We start from the raw sequence: 21,240 nt of genomic DNA, 5'->3' as shown, positions 1-21,240 counted from the left end.
CACAACCACAAAAAACCCTCAAAATAATAGCACAAAACAAAACATAAATGGGACAGTTCAATATGTACTCTTTGTTATAAATAAAAAAAGCACACGCATAAAATATGGGTGCTTAAGAAAAAACAGCATAAGATAAAAATCTTTTAGCTGTTTTTTTCTGCCTTTAGATTACAATCTAAAACATCAGTAGTTTTCAGCAGTCACTGATATCTAACAAGAGATCAGTACCCACATAGATTTATGGTGTCAATGAAACTCCTAACCAATTGGCCTTCTCTCTAGAAAGTAATTATTCAGTGGTACCAACTGATCCCCATCACATTGCAGTTCCTGAGAAAAGCTCTAGAAGAGCAGCCTGGTGAAATCTCCATTAAAAACCACAAGAGTCTCAATGACAGCCATGGAAGATGGTTCAGACCCTCAAAAGACAACTGAGTCAAGACTGCAGCTCTCCAGATGTAAATGCAATCCTTGCAAATCAGGTTACACTAAACTGGTGAAATAAAAATAAACTTCTGCTCCCCAGACTCCATAGCATTTACTCTGAAGCCAAATCAAAGGTTTGTTTATGAAATCATTTGATTATCCTTTCCACCAGTTTGGGGGTTTTTTTCAGGAGAGAAATTGTGTGTGAAAAGTGTGATTTCTGCTGTCTGTATTCCCATGGCTACTAGAAACTGCTAGAAAGGGAACTGGGCACATCACACAAAATGTCAGGTTAACAAATACCAACATAACAGCTCAGAGAAATAGACACTTTCTCGCACCTCATCCTCCCATATCACACTAAAAGTAAAGGGAAAAAAAAAACCAACAGGAAACTAGCCAAAACCATGAAAGGGAATCAAATACATCCTTCAGAAACGTAAGCTCATCTAAAAATAGGATGAAAGGTGAAGCAAGTCACTTGTTTTTATTCATAGCAGAAATAAAGGTCTTTGTAAGGGATTTGCATAAGTTCTATGCTGTTACAGTAGCATCTGTCTCCTCATTGCTGGAGAAAAATGGTGGCGAGGATTTGGAGCATGTATAACCTGAAAGAGAAATCATCTGTCATTCCCTCACAGGGCATTAGCAAACTTTCCCTCTCCTGGGAGAAGGAAGAGCCACAGTCCTTCCCCTGTCTCTTGTGAACACAGCTTTAAGCATTTTTACAGTATGAGTATGAATACAGGCTTCTGAATAATATTAATAATCAGAACAAATCTAGCTCTATTAAGAAAGGGTAAAAGAAGCCCAACTGAAAAGAGACATCAGGGTGAATGTGGTAGTAAAGAAGAGGTCAAGTAACAAACAAACCCTCTGTGTGAAAGGAATGATCACTTTGCTCCACCCAAGTAAAACTGCTGTCACAAGCTATACTTCCCACCATCAAGATCTAGAGCAACAAAAAAGAAAAGGATGGTCCATTTTGGAAGATACCACCTCAGGACAGGATGTGACATGTAATTTCTTGTGCCACTATACTGTGTGGTCTCATGCAAACAGTTGGTTTGTTGGCATTTCAGTTGTCTACCCTTTAACAGGAGAAAGTGTTGGAAAAATAAGTCCCTAGGCAGCCAGGTGATAGTAACAGAAGACATGGAGCTACACTACCTCAGAGATCAACAAGGTTTTTAGTATGCCCCAATACTTGCTTTATCTTTCACAAATAACAGAGTAGAATTGTCAACAGAAGTGCAGAAAAATAACAGAGATTATAAATTTCAGAGGCAAAATGCTGCCAACCAGCACGTCACCTGTGTCTTGCGAGTCTCTGCATCATCCACAAGCAAGTTATTAATGATCAATTTTCTGAAATATCTCATTCTTCTTCAAGACAGCAGCTTCTGTGTCCCAGTGAGATCCAAACTCAAAGGGTTTGGGATGCTACTGGCTCTTACAAACAACCATCAACATACCAAAGCATGAGCCTAAAGGGCTGATGCATCTGTACCAAGTGCATTGATGCTCCATTTCTAGATTACAACACTTATTTTACCTACACAAGGAATATATACAAAGTTTTGAAAGGAGAAATGCAAAAAGGACCTGCAATAAGGTGATTCCTGCAAGAGACTGCCACTGTGAACCCTTTGGGGAAGGAGAAACAATACAAACATCCAAGCAAAAAAAGTATGCCCATAATAAGGATCCATTCAGAGGTGCAAAATATAAAAAATATGTTAAAAATATACAAATCTATTAAAAATATATAAAATTAAATATATAAAATAAATACAATATATAATTTTTTAATTAAATCGATAAATATATTCAAATATTTTGAAAAAATAATTTAAGTTTCTATAAAAATGGTTAGTCCAACAAATGTATTTCCTTTTTGCAAATAATTTTTTTAAGTGTAGGAATAAACTTACTCACTTTCATAGGAAAAGAAAGAAATCTCCATACATAAGACTGTGAACAGGGTGATAAGATGATTATCAGAAGGAATACCTAAAAGGAAATTGTTAGAAGCAGTTGAGATACAGTGGAAATGGCAGGGAAAATATACTTCCCTTAGGAACATGCCTGTGAGTCTTTCTTTAATAATTTTTTTTCCTGAACACAGAGAATAAGGATGTTACAAGAGATAAACCCAGATTTTCAGTTTGACATTTACCTGGTGAATGCAGATGGACAAGCTCACACTTGAATGTCTGTCCATTCTCTTAAGAAGTTTAGAAGAAGTAGCAAGAGCAGACATTTCCTTCCTGTAGTCTTCCATTTAGGCAACCTAAAGACACAAAGAAGCAAAAGCACAGGAGAATTCAGTGTTTGGGTCTGATTCAGGCCATGGACTACACTAAGTTATTCTTCTAGTCCAAATAAGTTTATTTTGTCTGTATTTGTTTATTAACAACTGGGCTGATGCTGATCAACTCATTTCATTAGGATGATGGAAACAACACTACAGAATAATGACTTTTATTTACTGTTATTCTCCTTAGCTGGATTCAAATCATCACTTAAACTTGAGAAGATATCTCATTTACCAATTGTGTTAATGTAAGAACTATTTTCTAATGAAATGTTGACAATAAATAAACAGCTGACACAACAGTGCTCTTGTTCTGCTAATAGTTACAGACTTCCATATCTAGCAATTTCCACTTGGGAGGTTGGCAGGAAAACCCCAACTTGCCATTTGAGCATCATAGCTGTAAAATTCTTCCCACTTGCTGTTAACCCAGAAAGATATGACTGCTTTACAAACCTCTGACTTTTAAGTCCATCTCACTGGGCACTAACAGCTCTGAAATGAATTATAAGAGCACAAAAAAAAAAAAAAACCCAACAGATTAATTAAAGAATAACTATCAAAATTCGGGTTACCACAGGATTCCAGCTGCTAAAACTAAGGTCCAATTTCCCCAAAAGCTGTTTATCCTGATTTAAATACTTTGACTGTTCTCCCACCAGCAGCCTAGAATAAATAGGAATAAGTAATGAAACCATCTTTCTGCTGTGCTAGTTTTTCTGGAATATAGCCCCTGTGGTAATAATTACATGGGCCTTATCCATCCCAGTGTGAACACCACCAGAGTGTCAATTATGACAAATGTCTGATACCCACAAGTGTCTGTTGTAAAGAAAACCAACTGTTTCCATTCTCTTAACCTTGGGGTCAGGGTTTCCCACTGGGACTAACAGCTTTTTTTCCTGCTGTAAATATCCATTTGAGAGTTGCTAGGAGGTGTTATGATACACAGACCTACTCTTTCAGCACTTGCTTTTTTCTTGTTTGGTAATTTGAGCCTAACTCTCACCAGGGGCTTACACCTACCTCTGTTTTTCATTTGTATTATCCCCTTTGGGCGAGACATTTCACTTTCTTTTCCACACCATTTGCAATACAAGCTGGGGAGTCCCCAAAGCCCACTGGTAGCATGGACTAGTAGTGACCTATTTCTTACCTCTGGGGTATCTCTTGTAGCCATTTGCTATTTTCAGGTTTTGAGGCAATTATCAGAGGAATGGAAAAATCAGTAAAAATGGAACCACTACGTTTCCATCCTAGGAATACAGACTTCCCTCAGGCAAACCCAAGAACAGGCCATTGCAGAAGGAAATTATAATTAATACATACAAAACAAAGGACATTTTCAGTAGTGTAAACAGTGACAGTGGACATAGACAAAAGTGTTTGGAGGAATGTAATCACAAGGCAATCAGATTATGACAACTTCCCCTAATCCTATCCCAAATCACAACCATTTTGGCTCAGGAACTTCACAAGCTAGATGTGGCCTGTAGGAGTTTGATAACTTTCAGTGGCTCTCTCTTCCATGAATCTGCCCATTCTCCTCTGCAACACATACAAGCACTCATCTTCATAACATCGTTGGCAGACTAAAGGTTCAGGCAGGTCATCTGGAAGAATTTCTTCCCTGAAAGGGTGGTTAACCATTGGAATGGGCTGATCAGGAAAGTGGGGGAGTAATCATCTCAGGAAGTGTTTAAGAAACAACTGGATGTAGCACTTAGTGCTGGTGGTGTTCGGTCAAAGGTTGGACTTGATGATTTTGGAGGTCTTTTCCAACCTTAATGATTCTATGATTCTACTACTTCTTTAACAAATAAGGAGGAGTTCTGGGGAGCAGAAGATGACTGGCTGGTATCCTTGAAGACTGAAGTTGCTTGTCACAACGTGTAGTGGACATAGGAGAAAGTAGCAGTGCAAGGTGAGATGCTAGTGCTGTGATAGTAACATCCAAAATTTTGGCTATATTGGCTGATAGGGACCTGGAACACCTTATTATTCAAATTGCAGTTAGTTATGTGTGGTGGGAAAGATAAAAGGAAATTATAATGGATGAGTATCCCCAACTCTGCACCATATATGTATTCCGAAGGGGAAACCCAGTCCTAATTTTTTCCTGAATGAACCTGATTGAGGTGATAGTAAATGTGCAACCACATTACCAAAACTGACAAGTGCAGTAACACAAACTTCCTCCCTAAATTCTACCATTTCACTTAGGTGAACTCTGAGTGAGCCTGTTGCCACAACTCTCCACACCTTCCAGCTTCAGGAAGATTTGTATGAGTAACCTAGATGTGTCAGATTTTGATTGTATTCTTCTTACCAAAAAAAAAAGAAAAATCCCAACAACAAAACCCCTTTTAATTAATTAAATACTGGACATGTAAGAAAGACCTCTCTATATGCTGAATGTGGTCATAAATCTGCTTCCCTCTTTGTAAATAAGCTTTAGCAGGAACTAACTAAAAGGATAAGAAAGGATTTCCAATAATCAGGATTGCTTTCCCATGGCTGAATTACGCAGAGGAATCACAGTGACTGGCTTGCTCTCCTTTCACTGGTGGACAAATGCAATCATTCCAGTGGAGTAGACAGAAATGGAAGTCACACTCCATTAGCCAAAAAGACACTCCTACAATCCTTACCCTCTCTAAGCTGCCAAAGGAATGTGAAAGAGAAAAGTTGTTCTGCCAGCTACCAAATGGAAATGAAGCATGCAGCTTACAACCCTGAGATACTGGTATGTCTAAACCAGAATCTAATCTTGGTACTACACCAAGGGTTTATAATATGTGAAAGCTTAATGCAAACCCCACCTGACTGAATTTAGCAAACACTGTACGATGACTTGTCCTGTTCCAAAGGCAACACATCATGTGGTTGAAACATCTGGACCCACAAGAGCCAGCTACCTCACATTGTAATTATCACCTGTCTGAGCTGGGGTACGGACATTATGTTTGTGAGAAATTAAGGACGCTACTGAAAAGTAGTATTACTTCCCATACTACTGTAGCACACTGAAAACTCAAAAACCACTACAGGAAGTGTAATTAAAAAAAAAAAAGAGAGAGAGAGAGAACAAAAATGATTGAATTAACCTTTGTCATGTTTGATTCAATAAAGCTGCCTGTTTAGAAATTATCTGAAGTTGCTGGAGTACTTCTAATTTATCACAGAACTCAGCATATAAATTATACTGGCAGTAGAGAAATATTTTTGAATATTCCTACCCATAACCCATACACACCTCAATTATTTTTCCTCACTTCTAAGATCAGCTCATCAAGCTAGAAAACTCAGATCTCACTTTTGCAGCACCCACCTTTCCCAAAAGATAATTTACATTGTATCACAAAACCTTGGTTGCTTTTTAACCTAAGAAATGTTGGGTTTGAGTGCTAAAACAGAAAAAACTTTTTTTTTTTTTACTCATAAATGTATTACAGATAAATGCACTACAGATAAATGCAGTGCATAATCCTTTATAAAATGTTTTCCCTTGCCAGAAAAACATTAAATATCAGGAAACATGTCCCCAGATGGATCACAGAATGGGAAATACATTTCAATGGCATTTTTATTGTTGTTATTATTGCTTGACAGAGCAAAAATAGAAGTGTCTTCAAAGGTGTCTCTCCTTGGAATGAGCAACTCAGCATAAAGAGAATTTATATGCTGAAAAGGTTACACTCAATGTATAATGGCTGTATATACATATATAGGATCTCTTCGTTTACAATTCCCTGTCTGTCCTAAGAAAGCTCAGGTTGTAAATTTTTTAGACTTCTACAGTACCTTGCCCAATGGGGCCCTGAATGCAGATTTTGCATGCCCCTGTAAGTATGAGCAATCATAATTACACAATTGAGTTTGCTGTTTCCTGCAGGAAAAAAAATATTTCTGACTTCCTTCAAGGCCAGGAAGTAAAGCTGAATGTTGTAGTTTCAGGTGCAGGAGGCAGTTTAGAGATGTTGCATTTTATTTCAAGTAGCAAGGCTAAAGAGAGAAAAGGGCGAACTTCAGAGCCTATCTTTGCTTTTCCTCACGCTGATGAGGGGGCTACATCTTCCAATTCACCTCATGAGTGGAGTCCCATGTCTCAAACTGAACCTCCTGATGCATCGTGATATCCCCGATGCCGCTTTCATCAGATGTATGATTCGTGGTCCTTCGCAAAATGTGTTCCCTTGCCAGAAAAACATTATATATCAGGAAAAGTGTCCCTAGGTGGATTACACAATGGAAAATAGGTCTCAATGGCATTTTTATCATTGTTATTTGCTTATTTGTCCCCTAACAGCTCACTTATACTGCTTGCCTCTCCCCTTAACATTCAAGTTTCAAGCGGACCATCAGTTTGCCAATGTAATGGGTTTTCACAGCCAGGGGAAGGTAAGCGCCAAGGGTTATTAATAGTGTTCCTCTATTAGTTAAGGGAAAGATAAATGTGACACCGCCAACAAAACCCCTGAATATCTGATACCAGTGAGGAGTGGGTATCACCTGCTGAAAATAGAAAGAGCAAGAGAGATTATATAAGTGGGGTTCCTACCCCGAGTTCCACTTCCTTTTGACCACCTCCCTACCTAACACCTTTTCAAGCGTGCTTACGAAAAATCCAAGAGGTAAGTAGCAAGAAAATGCCCAAATTTCCACAGCAAACGTGGATTCACCACCTCCAGGGAAGAAGCAGGACCTCGCAGATAATGATATCTTTCATCACTCCGGCCCCGTCCCCCTTTCCGTAAACAGAAGCCCGGAAACAAAGAGATGCAAATCTCTCAAACACTGCGGAATAGCTTCCCGCAGAGAAGACTCCAAATGAGAAGAATAGACCATTAAAAGGAGTAAATAGGTGAACTCATTGAGGGGGAATGAGGAGAAAAGCGGGGGAGAAGGTGGAAATGACAAAACCGGGAAAGGAAGGGAAGAAAGTGAACGAGAACGAGAGCAAGGGCTCGTGAACAGAATTTACTGAAACAGCCAGCTGTGAACCGAAGACAAAAAACCCCAAACCATCCAGAACACTTCTAGAAATGGCACCTCTCTATCTGCACAGACGATTGTAAGCGATGGGATGAAGATGCTCTCTTTGGCGTGGTCACTAGGAAGCTAAAGGAAATGCGTCACCCTTTTTGCAAAGGACCGTCGTCTTTCTGCTTCAACTCTTGGTGTGAGGGCTTTGCGCTGTTCAGGAAATTCTCCCCGACTGGTTTGCTTTTGGCAAGGGTGGGCTGATTTCTATTTAATGTATTTGGTCATTTACTTAGTAACAATATCATCATCCTGGCGCTGGTGCAAGGGGGAGTTGATCTACACAAAAGTTTTGGTGCAGACAACTTGGAAAAATCCACGGTGTGGATTTTGCAAATAGTTCAGGCAGGAAAATTGGCAGCATCTCAGAGATAAAGGAAAACGCGTCATTCATCTCGCAGGGATGATGAGAAAAAGACGAAGGGTCGAGTGAGAAACTGTCAATTCGTGAAACGCCTTTTTTACTATAATAACAGTTTTGACTACAGGTTGGTGGTTAAAAGCTTGTGGAATTTTGCTAGCTGTCCTTAAAGAGAGACACTGCTGACGCTGGAGCTGGGCCTCTGCCGCTCCTCCATGTCAGATCCCATCTGTCCGCTTCGCAAACCTGTGTGTCGCTGCTTTCACCTCTCTGGCTGTGGAGGGTACACACGGCTTCGGAGCTGGGGGAAATGTTATTTACACTCTACAGATGGCTCCACCTGATCTGAAGCCTCATTTTTCTGACACCTCTCACTTTTCGCCTCCACAGCATGATTAGGCCGTAGAGGGCTGACAGATCTGATGACGGAGGGAAAGCGGGGCAGTTCGCGCATCGTTAGGGATGCGGAGGGAGCTGCCGGGTTCCCGTCCCCAGGACACAGACACGGAATGCGCCTCTGGCCGGTTGGCTTGGCATGAGGCTAGTTAACCTGATCGGCGTCTGCCAGCACAGCAGGCAACGCTGCGCATCGCCTCTGCCAGCCACCGGCTCGAGTTACCCCCGAGGGCAGCCTTCCAAATGTGTGCTCTGCCTTGTCAGCAGAGCGCGGTTAACGCCGAAACACGAGTCATGCGCCAGGAGAGCATCTTCACTGGCGGGTGGTCGGGTGCGTTCCTGTTTGTAGGGACCTAAAAGGAAGCTCTGTGGCTCATCGAAGGGTTTGCAAAAGATTCGTGAGAAAGGGGAAAAACCTGCGAGGACTGAGGCCCAACTCCTCTTCAGACCGCACCCATGCTGCACGCAGGAAAGCAGGGAAAGCAGAGGGCCATGTAGCACTGGGCCGGCGGTGTCTGCATTGGGAGCAAAAAGAGATTCTCCTCTCTTCCCTCAGTTAAGAAAAAGTAAAGGGACATCAATTTCATAAGATATGGCACTTTGATCTCTGGCAAATAGCTGCATATTGATGGGTCTGCATTTCCCCTACGTTTAAAAGGGACTAACAATAGGGTTCTAACCTGTGCTCTCCGAGCTGAACTCTGCTAACACAAAAGACCCGAACAGCCGAGTACTGTCTTTATTGCACCCTTCCACCTCCCAGCTCCAAAACAACAGGGGCCGCTGAGCGAGAACGACCCATGCAGGAAGGTGCACAGAGCTCTTCTGTGGGGCTGCTGCTCATCTCGGTTCAGCATCCCAGCACTCAGCTCCTCTTTCTCTATAGAGCAGGGAAGGATGCGTTCAGCCTAGGGAGAGGGACTTGGCTCCACCATCCATCTCCTTGTTTGTCCTTGGAGAAAACTAAGCATCTCTTGCATCTCAGGAAATACACAGAAAAGGGAGACTGGGGGGAAAGTTCCAACGAGAGAAAAATGACAGTCTCTCCCACAATGAAGAGATGACCTTTAGGAAAGAAAAGAAGAAATAAAAAAAAAAAGGGGGAGGACCCCAATGTCACCTCCTCCTCTGTCCTTCTGCATTCAGTGGCATGGTAATGCCTTACCCACTATAGCTGCACTTGGGCCGTGGGAAAAAAAAAAAGGATGGGGCTCGTACTTTTAAAAGCACCAAGCAATTACTGACAGCACAACCCAAGGTTCTGCACCAGCCGCCCCCTTTCCGAGGCTGCTCTCCGGTGGCCCCATTCAGAGGAGAGGTGTGATTATGGCAGCGGGACCGGGCCGTACCCGTCGATCGCGCCCGGGGATCTCGCTGCCACCGCTCTGTCCTCCCCCGTCTCTCCTGCGATGCCAATACTCCTGCAGAGATCTGCCCTACTACTGGGCTCTAACCTTGGCTACCTCAGCCTAATGGCTCCTGCCCAAACTCTGAGAGCAAGTTGGACCACTTGCCATATTTTATGTGAAAAATGGGCACAGATTCTTGGAGAAAATAACCCTAGAAAACATATTACAAATCCTAAATCCTTTTTTTTTGTTTTTTTGTTATTTTTTTTAGTTTTTTGGTTGTTTTTTTTTTTTTGTAACACCAATGGGAAGTGCCCGGTCCTGCCTGAGAAACCCACTACTGCACAGGAGCTCCTCACGAGCGTGTTGTCACCTCGCATCTCGTTTTGCCATATCCTATCGTGGAAGATTCTGCAGCATATTGTGCATTACAAACGGGATCTGTAGGATTCGCAGGGATGTGATAATTAATTCAGTGAGGATGATGCTTAATATGGACTGGCCCGAAAGAAACAAGGTCTAAAAGGAATATGTGTGTGAAGGGGAGGGGGAAGGGAGAAGGAGGAGATGTTTAAAGTGGTTGAACAATAAGGCAAATATTCAAAAGCTACATTGCATTTGCTTCCCGACCTCAAGAGCAGCTTGAAGCTTGGCATATGCTGCAGTTCCTTACTCATCACTGAATATAACTGGTAAAGCTCATCCTGACTTACTAAAGGAAAATGCTCTGCTCTGCACCACTAGTTTGTCCACTGCACCCGAGGACTTGACCTTGGCAAAACTCTTTCTCCAGCCGGTATCACAGCAGACTCTGGCACTGCTCCAGTAAGGCTTAGGCTCCAGCCTCCCAGGGAGCGCCCCCCACCCACGTCCTCCCTCACCCCAGTCCCCACAAAAGCATCCCCGTGCCCTCTCTTTAGCTGAACCCTCGCGTCTGTGGACTACTTGGTGCTCTGCAAACTGGAGAGCGACAGCCCATGGCACTTATCCACGCAGAGCTATAGAGCTGGCACCGGTCCAGCCTTTCCCGGTGTGCCATCCCCACACAGCACTGCAGCTTTGGTCATATGAGCAGAAATGATGAGAAAAGCACTTTTTAATCTTTTCGCACTTGCTTCCCTGTTCAAACAGTTGCAGGATGGCTATGACTGACTTGCTCAGCGCTGAGGATATCAAGAAGGCTGTGGGAGCCTTTTCAGGTGAGTGCTTTTTTCTTTTTTTTTTCCTTCTCTCTTTTCCTCCTTTCATCTCTCCAGGTTAGGATAGCTGTGCATTTATTTTAGCTATAGGAAGATTAGAGGAACTGGCTAGACAATATTTCTAATGAGGATGTGTTTTCAGATGTTCAATGAATGCCTCTGACAGGTTTATGAAGTACAAGGCTGCATCCTCAGCAAAGTTGTCCTGCACATTACAGAGGTGAAATATTTATTTTAAAGGAAAGCAAGCAGTAACAGCGGACAGACTTTGCTTCTACCGAGAGGATACTTTCAAAGGGAACAAACCCCTCGGCGAACCAAGCTGCATTTTATCTTGGTGTGGGATAGAAAAGTCAGCAGTGGATGTCGGCAGCTTCCCACTCATCCCTGAAATTTAGTTTCAGATGTTACAAAACTGCTGTTTCCCGTTCCAAGAATATAAGAAACCGCTCTTGTACTTCCTCTGCAGAATCCCCGGGTGGGCTTTGCTTTTCGGGATGGACCGAAGGCAACAGTAGAGCAAGCGGGTGCACTGCTCGACTGCAGGGGCTCCCTGCATGTCGAATGGCTGCAGTGGTCCACACTTCCCTCTCAGACTCCCCGGGGTATCAGATCTCATTCATCGCGACCCCTAAAACTGACAGCAAACCCTCTTCGTGCTTGCAGAGATTCAGGTAGTTAAGGTTGCTCTCAAAGAAACGCCAGAAATCGTGCTCCGGGATGCACGTTATCCCCCCCTCCCCCAAACTACCTGGCTGACCGCACCATCTCGGGGAGCCGCCTCTGCCTGTCCTGCTCTGTGAGATGACCTTCCCGAACAGACAGAAGCGCAGGACCCGCTGAGCCCGACTCAGCTCAGAAGCCGGAGAGTCAGAGGGAGCGACAAATTGCTCTGCTGGATCCAGCAGCTGTTTTACTCATTAGCTTCCATTGTTCTACGGCCATCTCCAAGTCCCGGAGCAGATGCAATTAGCAGTAACTAATGACAGATCTCAAGCAGATCACGAAAGATTGAGCCTCCTTAATTTTATGTAATGGGAAAATAGAATGCGGCGGGAATAAGAATGCATGGGGAAGAAAAAAAAAAACTCTACCGCACGTTTTGGAGGTCACTGTGTGGTATTTCTAATCCACATCACAGTAGTTAAGCTGCCTGGGTGAGACAAAAGCGGGCGCGGTTAAAGGACAAGGGAGGTGGAGCAGGTAAACTCGGCTCCGATTTCAAGGGCTCTGGGTTGTTTGTTTTTTTCCTCCCCGGAGACAGCTCCTCGCAAGGTCTTGCAGGCAGCGCGCCGTGCAGCACTCTCTTGCAGTGTCTGAGCTCACACACCACGATTGCACATTCCTTCAGCGGTTGAAATGCAACACTGATTTCTAGTAAGTCTCCAGGAAAAGAAACAAACAGTGCTGTGACACACTTCTCGCCAATGCTTGAGCAAGAGCATTTGGGGTTTTTTTTTCCAGGGGTGGGAATGACAAAAAGTGACAGCTATCTAATAGTCTGAGTTCGCTCTCAGATGCCTGTTCTAGTGTAAAACTTAGCAAAAAAAAAAATCCCAAAACAAAACAAAAACAACACACCAAACAGGTTTAAGGCACTGAAATGAGACCGAGTACAGTAGACTTCAGCTCCCAAAGCTCCCAAGTCTATCACAGACTTCTTGTATGACCTTGGGCAAGTTTCATCCTTCTGTAGCTCAGCTCTTCATCTGCAAAACGGAGACATTGCCCCTCTGCCCCTTTGTTTATTTCCATTAGCAACTGTGAAGAACGGACGATTTCACTGAGTACATCCAGCTCTTACCACAGCTTGGCTCGAGTGTTCCTCCCAGGTTAGGAGAAACAGCAGCATGGAAGAAAACCACGGGTATGTGTTGGTGTGTGTTTCAAGGAATTTTCTAAGAAGTTCTCTGTTTTTTCATCTCTTATAGCGGCTGAATCTTTTAACTACAAAAAGTTTTTCGAAATGGTAGGATTGAAAAAGAAGAGCCCAGAAGATGTGAAGAAGGTTTTCCATATTCTTGATAAAGATAAGAGCGGCTTCATTGAAGAAGAAGAATTGAAGTAAGTAAAATTACATCCTTTCTTAAATAACCCCGCCTTAAGAGTCTAATTTCCTGTAGGTTATTTTTACAAGACTCTAGGTAGTAACATACAGCTCAAGCTCTTGACTAGTATTTGTGTGCTATGCCAGTTGTCTGCTGAGCCTATGATCTAAAGATTGTTGGAGATAGCTAGTTGTCACTTCGATTGCAGGATCCCTGAAACACATGAATGGTCAATACCTTACAGGTAGCTCTTCAACCAAATGCAGTTTCAGAGTAAAGTGCTTCTCCTGAATGTTAAAGAAGGTCAACAACAGAAGACACAACCCTAGATTCCAACTTGTGCCTCAAATCAGTGGTACAAATAAATCTGAAGTATAATTGTTCTGCAGGAAAAATACCCCACAAACCTAAAAACAAACAAACAAACAAAAAAAACCCAAACAAACCTTCCTTTTTTTCTATGCCTCCTCCTTAGGTTTGTCCTGAAGGGCTTTACCCCAGAAGGAAGAGACCTATCAGACAAAGAAACGAAGGCTCTTCTGGCTGCTGGAGATAAGGATGGTGATGGTAAAATTGGCGCTGATGGTATGTAATTACAGGAGTAACTTTGACAGTAACAACCGAATATTACCCTTACACACAAGAACTGAGGAAACCTAGTAATCACTGGGGGCTGTGACCTTCTGAAGGGCACAATTTGTTTTTAATGAAACGCCGAGTCCTGCTCCATTTGCCATACCTTGCTTGAAGGCGTTAGAGGAAGAGGAGCCGAGTTGTGACACTAGAGGGGGCAGGAGCTCACAGAACCCGGCTGTGGGTCGGGCACTCCGCAGCGCAGGACTAAGTACCCCCCCCAAACTCCACTCCAGTTACTGTAATTTGTCTGTTGATATCAGTGGAGTGAGGATCAGGACACTGCGAGTTCAGAGACTGAGGCCTGACTATAAAGCTTGGAAAGAATAAAAGCTGAGCCGCCAGCATTTCTGCTTGATAATTACTTAGCGGGAAAGTAGTGTGTGACTTAGCAAAGCACTGCTCTTAAAATTCAAAGCACACCCATTTTGCTACAGAATTTCTATACAATAAAAGTCTATCCAGCTTATACTAGTGTTTACAGGGTCTTCACACCTAAGAAAGCTTGTCACTCCCTTTTACTGAATATGAGAAATACAAGAAAAGAACCACTTTTCCTCTCACAGCATTGCTTAAAAAGCTTGTGCTGTTTTCTATTCCCCCTTAGGATGAATAAGCTTAGCCTACATACAAAATTTCTCCTTTTTCCTCTTTTTGAGAGGTGAGAGTGAATGAAACACACTGAAGGAGACAAGAAGAGATGCAATTCTAAACTAAAACTTTCCTCATTGCAGGAGATAAAAGTTTGTGGCCAGAGTACTAAATCACCTAGAGAGCAGACAATTGCTAGGGTTTTGCCATATCGATAAGCCATATTATAAGTTGAAATCTAAAAAATACCTAAACCCCCTCACACTTCTCTGTGTTACCTAATCTCTGCAATTTGTAAAAAATGTTATTTAAAAAAAAAAAACGAAAAACCAAACAGGTCAATTAAAAGAGAAATAAAAAGCAAACAGTTAACTAGCACAGTCTCCCAACTTAGAAGATGACACACAAAATCAGCCACCAGCATATCAGTCAGGTGATGCACACTGGCATATCAGTAACTATGGCCCTGTTCCTAGACCAAAGCCTCTTAATTTCTCCAATTATGACTATATTATGGTTGTGGGGAAGCTCCTGCTAAACTTCAGCAGTGCTGCTGAATCCAACGTGGGTGTCATTACTTGAAACTTCATATTCTTTAGTATATGGGTCTTCTTTATACACACTAAAATTAGTGACAGTAGTACTAAAATCACTGGGCAAGTTTTTCAAAAGAAAACTTAATTCAGATAAATAAGCTTACAGCTGATCCACCAGCCTCACATCAGATAAATTTTCAGCTATTCCAGAAGGCTGCAAATCAAAATTAGTCTTAATCAGAATAAAAGAACAATATTGCATAATGATTTTGGCTTGTACGAGAAAATACAGCATTAACCTTTATATTTAAGACTACCATAACATTTTCCTTTGAGTTGAAACAATGCCTGAAACCCAGTACATTGTAATAAAACAATAAGAAATGCCTCTTCTCCTTATCTCTTTCATCTGCAGCTTTTACTGTTCCCTAACTTTGAAATGGAATTACTCTGCATTTATACTTGATAATGAGAAGAGAATGATGGGCTTTTATCTTTTGATTCTTCTGACCATACCCCTACCATACAACACTACTGGTTTCTTTTCCATTTCTTAAATTTTACTCTCACAGCCAATTTTTACACCAGAAAGGCTTGAGATACATACGAAAGTTAACAGTTGGGACTGTGACCGAAGGATGAGGAGGACAGATACTTCCCAGTTTTTCCTTTGGTCCATAAATCCAATTCAAGAATGTAACTGCATATGTAAATAAAATGTAAAGTCACTAATGTACATCACATTCATATGCAGTATTGCAATGCTGTATTTCTGTTGCAAACCATTTTTGTTTCCCTGCAGCTGAATTGTCAGGCATCATTTCTACCCCTTGTTTCAAACATCAGCTTCCTAAATCACTAAAGATCGCAAACAAGAAGCCTTTCACAAGGGTTAATGTTAATTCTCCTGATGGCCCTTGAATGCTGTCCCTCAGGAGGCCACAGCAGTTATAAGAACTGATCTTTAGGGATTTTTAACACCATAGAGACAACTTTCTCAGATGTATCATCACAAACATCAATCCCAACCTAATCAGCCGCCTTCTAGCTGGGATCTCACACTACAAATTTTCTTAGGTCTCTTGCTTTAAACCTTTTCTCATTCCCACAAAGACCATTCAGCTCTGAAATAGTTTCAGCAGTTTACCTCTTGTCCGATCACAATTTGTAATTTGTGGCTGAAGGACCAGTTTCAAAGAGCTGAAAACTTGCAGCCAGTTCCTGTAAGGCATGATCATCTACTGTGCAGTGTCAAATCCCCTTCATATTCCACCAATGCAGTCAGAAGATGATGAATCTGAAAAATATTGCAGGTCAAGACCAGGTTGTGCTAATTACACAAGCAACCTTAGCTTTCAGATCAGGCTGAAAAATGATGCTGAAGCAGCTCTGCCAGCTTCAGGAAAATATTTACAAGAAAGAGGAGAAAAAAAAGTCAAAATGTTGTTTAAAATCTATTTTGTGTATTGGCATTGGACATGCACGTCATGTCTTTTAGTTTCTTGATATTAATGAACTTGAGAAAGTACATAGCGAACTTTCGAAGATCATGCACTGTAGGCAGCACAAATCCAAATTTTTATCCCTGTAAATCAGAATGTTGTTAAAATCTGACATTAAGCATGCAAAATTACAACTATTAAGCCATGACCTTACCAGGTGAAAGCCATAACAAAAAACCAAAATCATTTGGAAGTCCTTCTGTTCTTGTCCTGCTTTGTGCTCTTTTATCTTCTAAAATAAATTAGTGTAAGTCATTACTTATGAAGTTTCCTAAACAGATTTGCTGTTGTAAAGAAAATGTAAAAAACAATCTGATGAGAGAAGTCATGAGCCTACAACATGTCTTCTGTAATCATGTCTGTCATTTCGGTAAAATCCTAGAGGGCATGCATTAGGCTGGTATACAGTACTAAACTGTACTGAGCACAGTGAAACAATCTTCTCCTTTTAAGTCAGAGCTTTGACACAAAACAGCTAGTAAATTACTTTGCATGACAAAATGGTCTAAATCCTTGCCATTTAAAGCTACTACTTGTGCAAAGAAAGATATAACTTAATTTTGTTTGGAAGCATAACTACAACTGGAAACAAGGATGAAGTAAATCACAAGGATTCCCTTGCTAACAGGCCAGTCAGAGACAATAACCATTTACCAGGGACCAATATACCGTGTCTTATCTCAGAAGTTTTGCATATGTGAATACACTTTGTAACAATGCTTCTACAAGCCACCTGGGGTTGGACTAACCTTCATACAAAAACGAGTAGTGAACTAATTTACAAGATTATTCAACTAGAACATCTTCTAAATATTTAAAATACATTGAAAATCCTGCGAAAAGTTAAATTGTTACAATTACTCAAGAAGGAGTATTTTATGGTTTGCTGGCTGTCAGAAAGTACCTGTGAAATATATTGCTATTAAGGGATAATAGCACTATCAAAATGTATTATAGAAAATGTTTGGCTGCAAGTCTGAATAACCTTTTCCAAACATATTCTGTAGATACAAATTATTGTAAAAGGATTTATCTGTAATAAGTATGACAACTTGTTTTAACAGTATATGCAGAGTTAGTTTTCCCTTTTGGAAAGGTTTCATCCATTGCAGTTCATGTTTCTCTCTGCAGGATTTATTCACACAGAGATTTAATAATCATAGCCTTTCTCCTGCCCAGAATAGTTAGGGTTTTTATCACAAGCACTTTATGTTATCTCTTAAATGCAGTTTGCAACACTTTCAATCTATGTACCCACCAGGTACAGGATTTATACATGTTTTGTGTTAAGTAACCCGCATCACTAATCCTAATTTGGATGTACATCTTTCAAAACGATGGATAAATTTGGAATTAATTTAAACCCTCTGACATTTTTATTTCTCAGTCTGGTTTGTCTGCATTTGGCAACGTGTTTTTTGGACACGTCATCAAAAGTGCTATCTGTTTGCACACAACAGCCAATTAAGATCTCACTTGTTTAGAGTTTAGCATTTTTCAACTGAACTTTAGAATATTCCTTAAAATGCCTAATTTTCATCTATCGTTTTAAGTTGCCAGACTTTACTCTTCATTACTCCAAACTTCAGTAATTTTTTCTTGAGCCTTTACAGACGACTGCCTCCCCTATTTGTCATTTTCCTCTCAGCTGATTATGTTAAACCCATAAACCACTCTCTCTGCATACCTTCTAATCCCTTTATCGTCTTTGTTGCCCTTCTTGGGATTCCCTCCAGTCTGTCATTTTCAGTGCTCTGAGGCACATACAACTGTGCAAGGTATTCTCATGTGTAACTCTTCCAAGGTTAGATGCAGTTAGGAATTATAACCAGGCAGCTATTCACCAGGATACAAATGTGCCTTTTCCGTGCTTTATCTCCTAGCTGAAAGGCATTATACATACTAAAGCATAAAATAACCCCAAACTGCAGATAGATACATTTATGTAAATATTATGGATGTAACACTAATAAAAGCCACAGGGTAAAATCCTGGCCCTCTGATACCACAGGAATTTTTCTCATTCTTACAACATGGTCAAAATTGCTACATAGCTTGGTATCCAGCTTCTGTTTTTGTAATCTGTCGTTTTCACTCAATTTACAGTTACAAAATTGAGTTTAAATGCAATATAATTATAATACGGGACACGAATACTTTGAAAGACTCATTAATGATTCTCTTTGCCAAACTCTGATATAAAAGAAATTTATCTCACTGCAAGATTAAATTTCTAGTTCTTGCCTTCATCCCACTGAGATTTACAAAGAAATAACCGAGAACTAATCAAGTTCTTCAGATGAATAGTGGTGGAAGTCTTACGGTCTGGCATGTATAGCATTTCTCCCTTACTCTCAAAACATCCTTTCATTTCATTGTAAGATTTCCCAAATCATACTTTCCCTTTAATTAACTTGGATTTCTTTGCTCTTCTGTTATTGTGATGTTTCTGCTACACCAGTGACTGTATTCATTTTAATATGCTTCCTCCTTCTTTAAATTTTGGTATTTTAAACATTTTTTCAAATTCTTTCCCTTCTCCAGAATTTGCAACTATGGTGGCTGAATCATAAAGGCTTTGACCAATGCAAACCCTTCACCCATCCTTCACTGCCCAATTCCAACCACCTGCTGACTGCTTTGGCTCCTGTTCTATTTATTTATGTTATTTTATACTCCAGCTCTGTTCTCTGCAATCCTGCAACTCTGTAATTGTGCTGAAAGACACTGTTAAAATAATAAAGGTCACATCAATCTGGGCTTTCTTCTCTCTCACTACAACTTGTTTCTTGTTTCATGTAGGCTTGGCACACGCTGAGAGAAAATGTTACCGGTTTTTTTGCTGACATCGCTGCTGCTTTATCCCTAGCTAGGGTAAAGTAGGAAGAAATTTTAAAAATTATTTGGGATAAAACATGCATATAATGAGTCATTCAGTTCAAGTTCTGAACAGTGGCAAAACTGACTGCATTATTTTTAAGCCATCCCTGCTAAATGGATGCATACTCATAGTCCGGAAAATCTCTAGTGATGGAAAATCTCTAGTGATGGCAATTACCCAACTTCATTTGGCAGTTTGTTCTTTCAACTTAATCAGTGTTATAGCTAAAAAGTATTTCCTAATATTTAATCTACATCTCCTCTGCTGCATTTTGGTGATCAGTAAATTGATCCTTGTCTGTATCATTTTTAAAATTTGCCCAGTGCAGGGGGATTTTTGGATAAAAGGTTTGACAGGAATATCAGTTGGCGCCAATCATACATGAAGATAACTTCATAAACTATTAAAAAGCAGTCACTTCTGAGACACAGGGTATGTTTACTAGCAATGTTACACAACTATCTAGGACAGGAAGAATGGAACAGTCACAAGAAAGGAATTTCAGGAAAGAGAACACCAAGATTCAGGTGTGACACTGCAGCTGATAATCCCAGCGTTAAAATAGTAAATTAAAAAATCCCATCAGAAAGAATTTATTTTAAAACTTTACCAGAGAAGTGAATATCTTCTTTGGAGTTACATATAGGAAAGTGGCATTTATGCTAAGGAAATTATTAGCCAATCGTAAGCCAATGACAGATCTCAATACTTATTCCCCAAATCCTGTTCAGTAACTTTGGCACCAAGTTTATGCTTTTTACCTGTGTTGTTGGGGATGTTTTGCTTTTAAAGCAATTCTCCCCCACATCTTGACAGAGCATCGATTATTACTGCAGTAAAAAGGAAGGATATTTTCCACTTCTGTATTCCAAACTATTCCCTGCGGCAATAATACCTTATTCAATGTAGATTTATTATCACAAATTTAGTAGAGACAAAAAGATACGGCTGAACCCCTGTCATCATCCCCCTGTACAGAACACGGTCCTCTGCCACAGCCATTACCCAATGCTACTCGGGAAGCCAATAAACGTTCCCTAAAGCCATTCTAGACCCTCACTCTGTAGGAAATCGCAAGGAAGACTTTTTGCTGAAGATGCTGTGCGTTCAAAAGAAATCCTTTGGTTTTGCACACTGTATATACGGTTCTGAAGGATGTATTGATTTTTAAGTATTCTAAATAAAGCAAATGAAAACGGATTGCAGCAGAGCGAGTTTATTTCCTGCTTTTTCTCGGCAGCTGCTGACCTCGCGTGGCGATAAAGCGTCATTACAGGAGCTTTATCACAGGGCTACCGAAAAGGCATCCGGAACCCCGCTACTGCAGCAGCGAGAATGAAGCTCCAGGGAATTCCACAACCGACATAAAAGTCGCCATATAAATAAAGCCCTTTATAGTCCCTTTCTATTCTCTGAAGCTGCAAGGATTTGTATTTTAATGCTTCACTGGATGGCACGAAAGCTAAAATTTTAGCCTGGGCTTTACAAACAAGCAAAAAAAAAAAAAAAAAACCACCCAAAAAACCCAATAGAACAAATAGCAAATAAATAAAGCCACTAATGAGTCTAAAAAAAATATTTCTAGCAGATTACGTGAAATAAATCACGTTACAGCAACATCAATGGGGATGTTTCTCTAGCATAGAAGTCTGAATACCCCAGTGATCCCTGTCTCAGTGTTTCTTCATGTTACCTCAATCACTCTGGAACAGGCAACACTGAGTTCCTAATTTGGCCTGAAAATTTTCAGCCATAAAATAATGGAGAAGGTGATAAGAAATATCCTTTATTTTCAAACTGAAAAAGCCACAATGGGTAGAGAGACCTCCAAAATACCATCTTTACTTTTCATGCTGACCGTACAAGATATTCTAAACACGCATTTGGTCAGTTTATTCAAATATGCAATTGGTATACTCAGGTCCTGTATTCTGAGATCTTATACCCAGAATTCTCAA

General features: G+C 40.7%; 2 protein-coding genes across 7 annotated transcripts in view; one reads left to right on the top strand and one right to left on the bottom strand.

The window, feature by feature from the left end:
- Window positions 1-21,240, bottom strand: part of NCF4 (neutrophil cytosolic factor 4) — a 53,633-nt gene that overhangs the window by 23,869 nt on the left and 8,524 nt on the right. For 2 of the 3 annotated variants that reach the window (XM_042050637.1, XM_042050633.1), the window contains exons 2-4: window positions 16,047-16,196; window positions 2,606-2,719; window positions 2,365-2,439 (exon numbers count right to left, since the gene is read on the bottom strand). The gene's annotated coding sequence lies outside the window, so the exon portion shown is untranslated. The remainder of the gene's footprint in view (window positions 1-2,364; window positions 2,440-2,605; window positions 2,720-16,046; window positions 16,197-21,240) is intronic. The other variant, XM_042050635.1, reaches the window with a different exon arrangement.
- PVALB (parvalbumin) lies at window positions 7,320-20,482 on the top strand. 4 transcript variants are annotated; one of them, XM_042050638.1, is made up of 5 exons: window positions 7,320-7,377; window positions 11,024-11,091; window positions 13,023-13,155; window positions 13,615-13,724; window positions 18,946-20,482. In XM_042050638.1, the coding sequence occupies exons 2-5, from the start codon at window positions 11,031-11,033 to the stop codon at window positions 18,972-18,974; spliced, it is 333 nt and encodes a 110-aa protein (XP_041906572.1). In that variant the 5' UTR covers window positions 7,320-7,377; window positions 11,024-11,030; the 3' UTR covers window positions 18,975-20,482. The 4 variants fall into 4 exon arrangements, with proteins under 4 accessions (XP_041906572.1, XP_041906575.1, XP_041906573.1 ...); XM_042050641.1 differs by lacking the exon at window positions 7,320-7,377 and adding an exon at window positions 10,498-10,584; XM_042050639.1 differs by lacking the exon at window positions 7,320-7,377 and adding an exon at window positions 10,645-10,717.

The sequence above is a fragment of the Corvus kubaryi genome, unplaced genomic scaffold, assembly GCF_017639235.1.
Source record: "Corvus kubaryi isolate FWS band 111438036 unplaced genomic scaffold, C.kubaryi_AGA036_p1.0 74, whole genome shotgun sequence".
NCBI lineage: Eukaryota > Metazoa > Chordata > Aves > Passeriformes > Corvidae > Corvus > Corvus kubaryi.
This window is presented reverse-complemented; position numbering and strand designations above follow the sequence as displayed.

Bases quoted from the DNA above. Each gene is read 5' to 3' on its own strand.
- PVALB (XM_042050638.1), top strand. From the start codon at position 11,031: ATGGCTATGACTGACTTGCTCAGCGCTGAGGATATCAAGAAGGCTGTG. The intron at 11,092-13,022 runs GTGAGTGCTTTT...CATCTCTTATAG, and splicing joins GGCTGTGGGAGCCTTTTCAG to CGGCTGAATCTTTTAACTAC. The intron at 13,725-18,945 runs GTATGTAATTAC...TCCCTTCTCCAG, and splicing joins TGGTAAAATTGGCGCTGATG to AATTTGCAACTATGGTGGCT.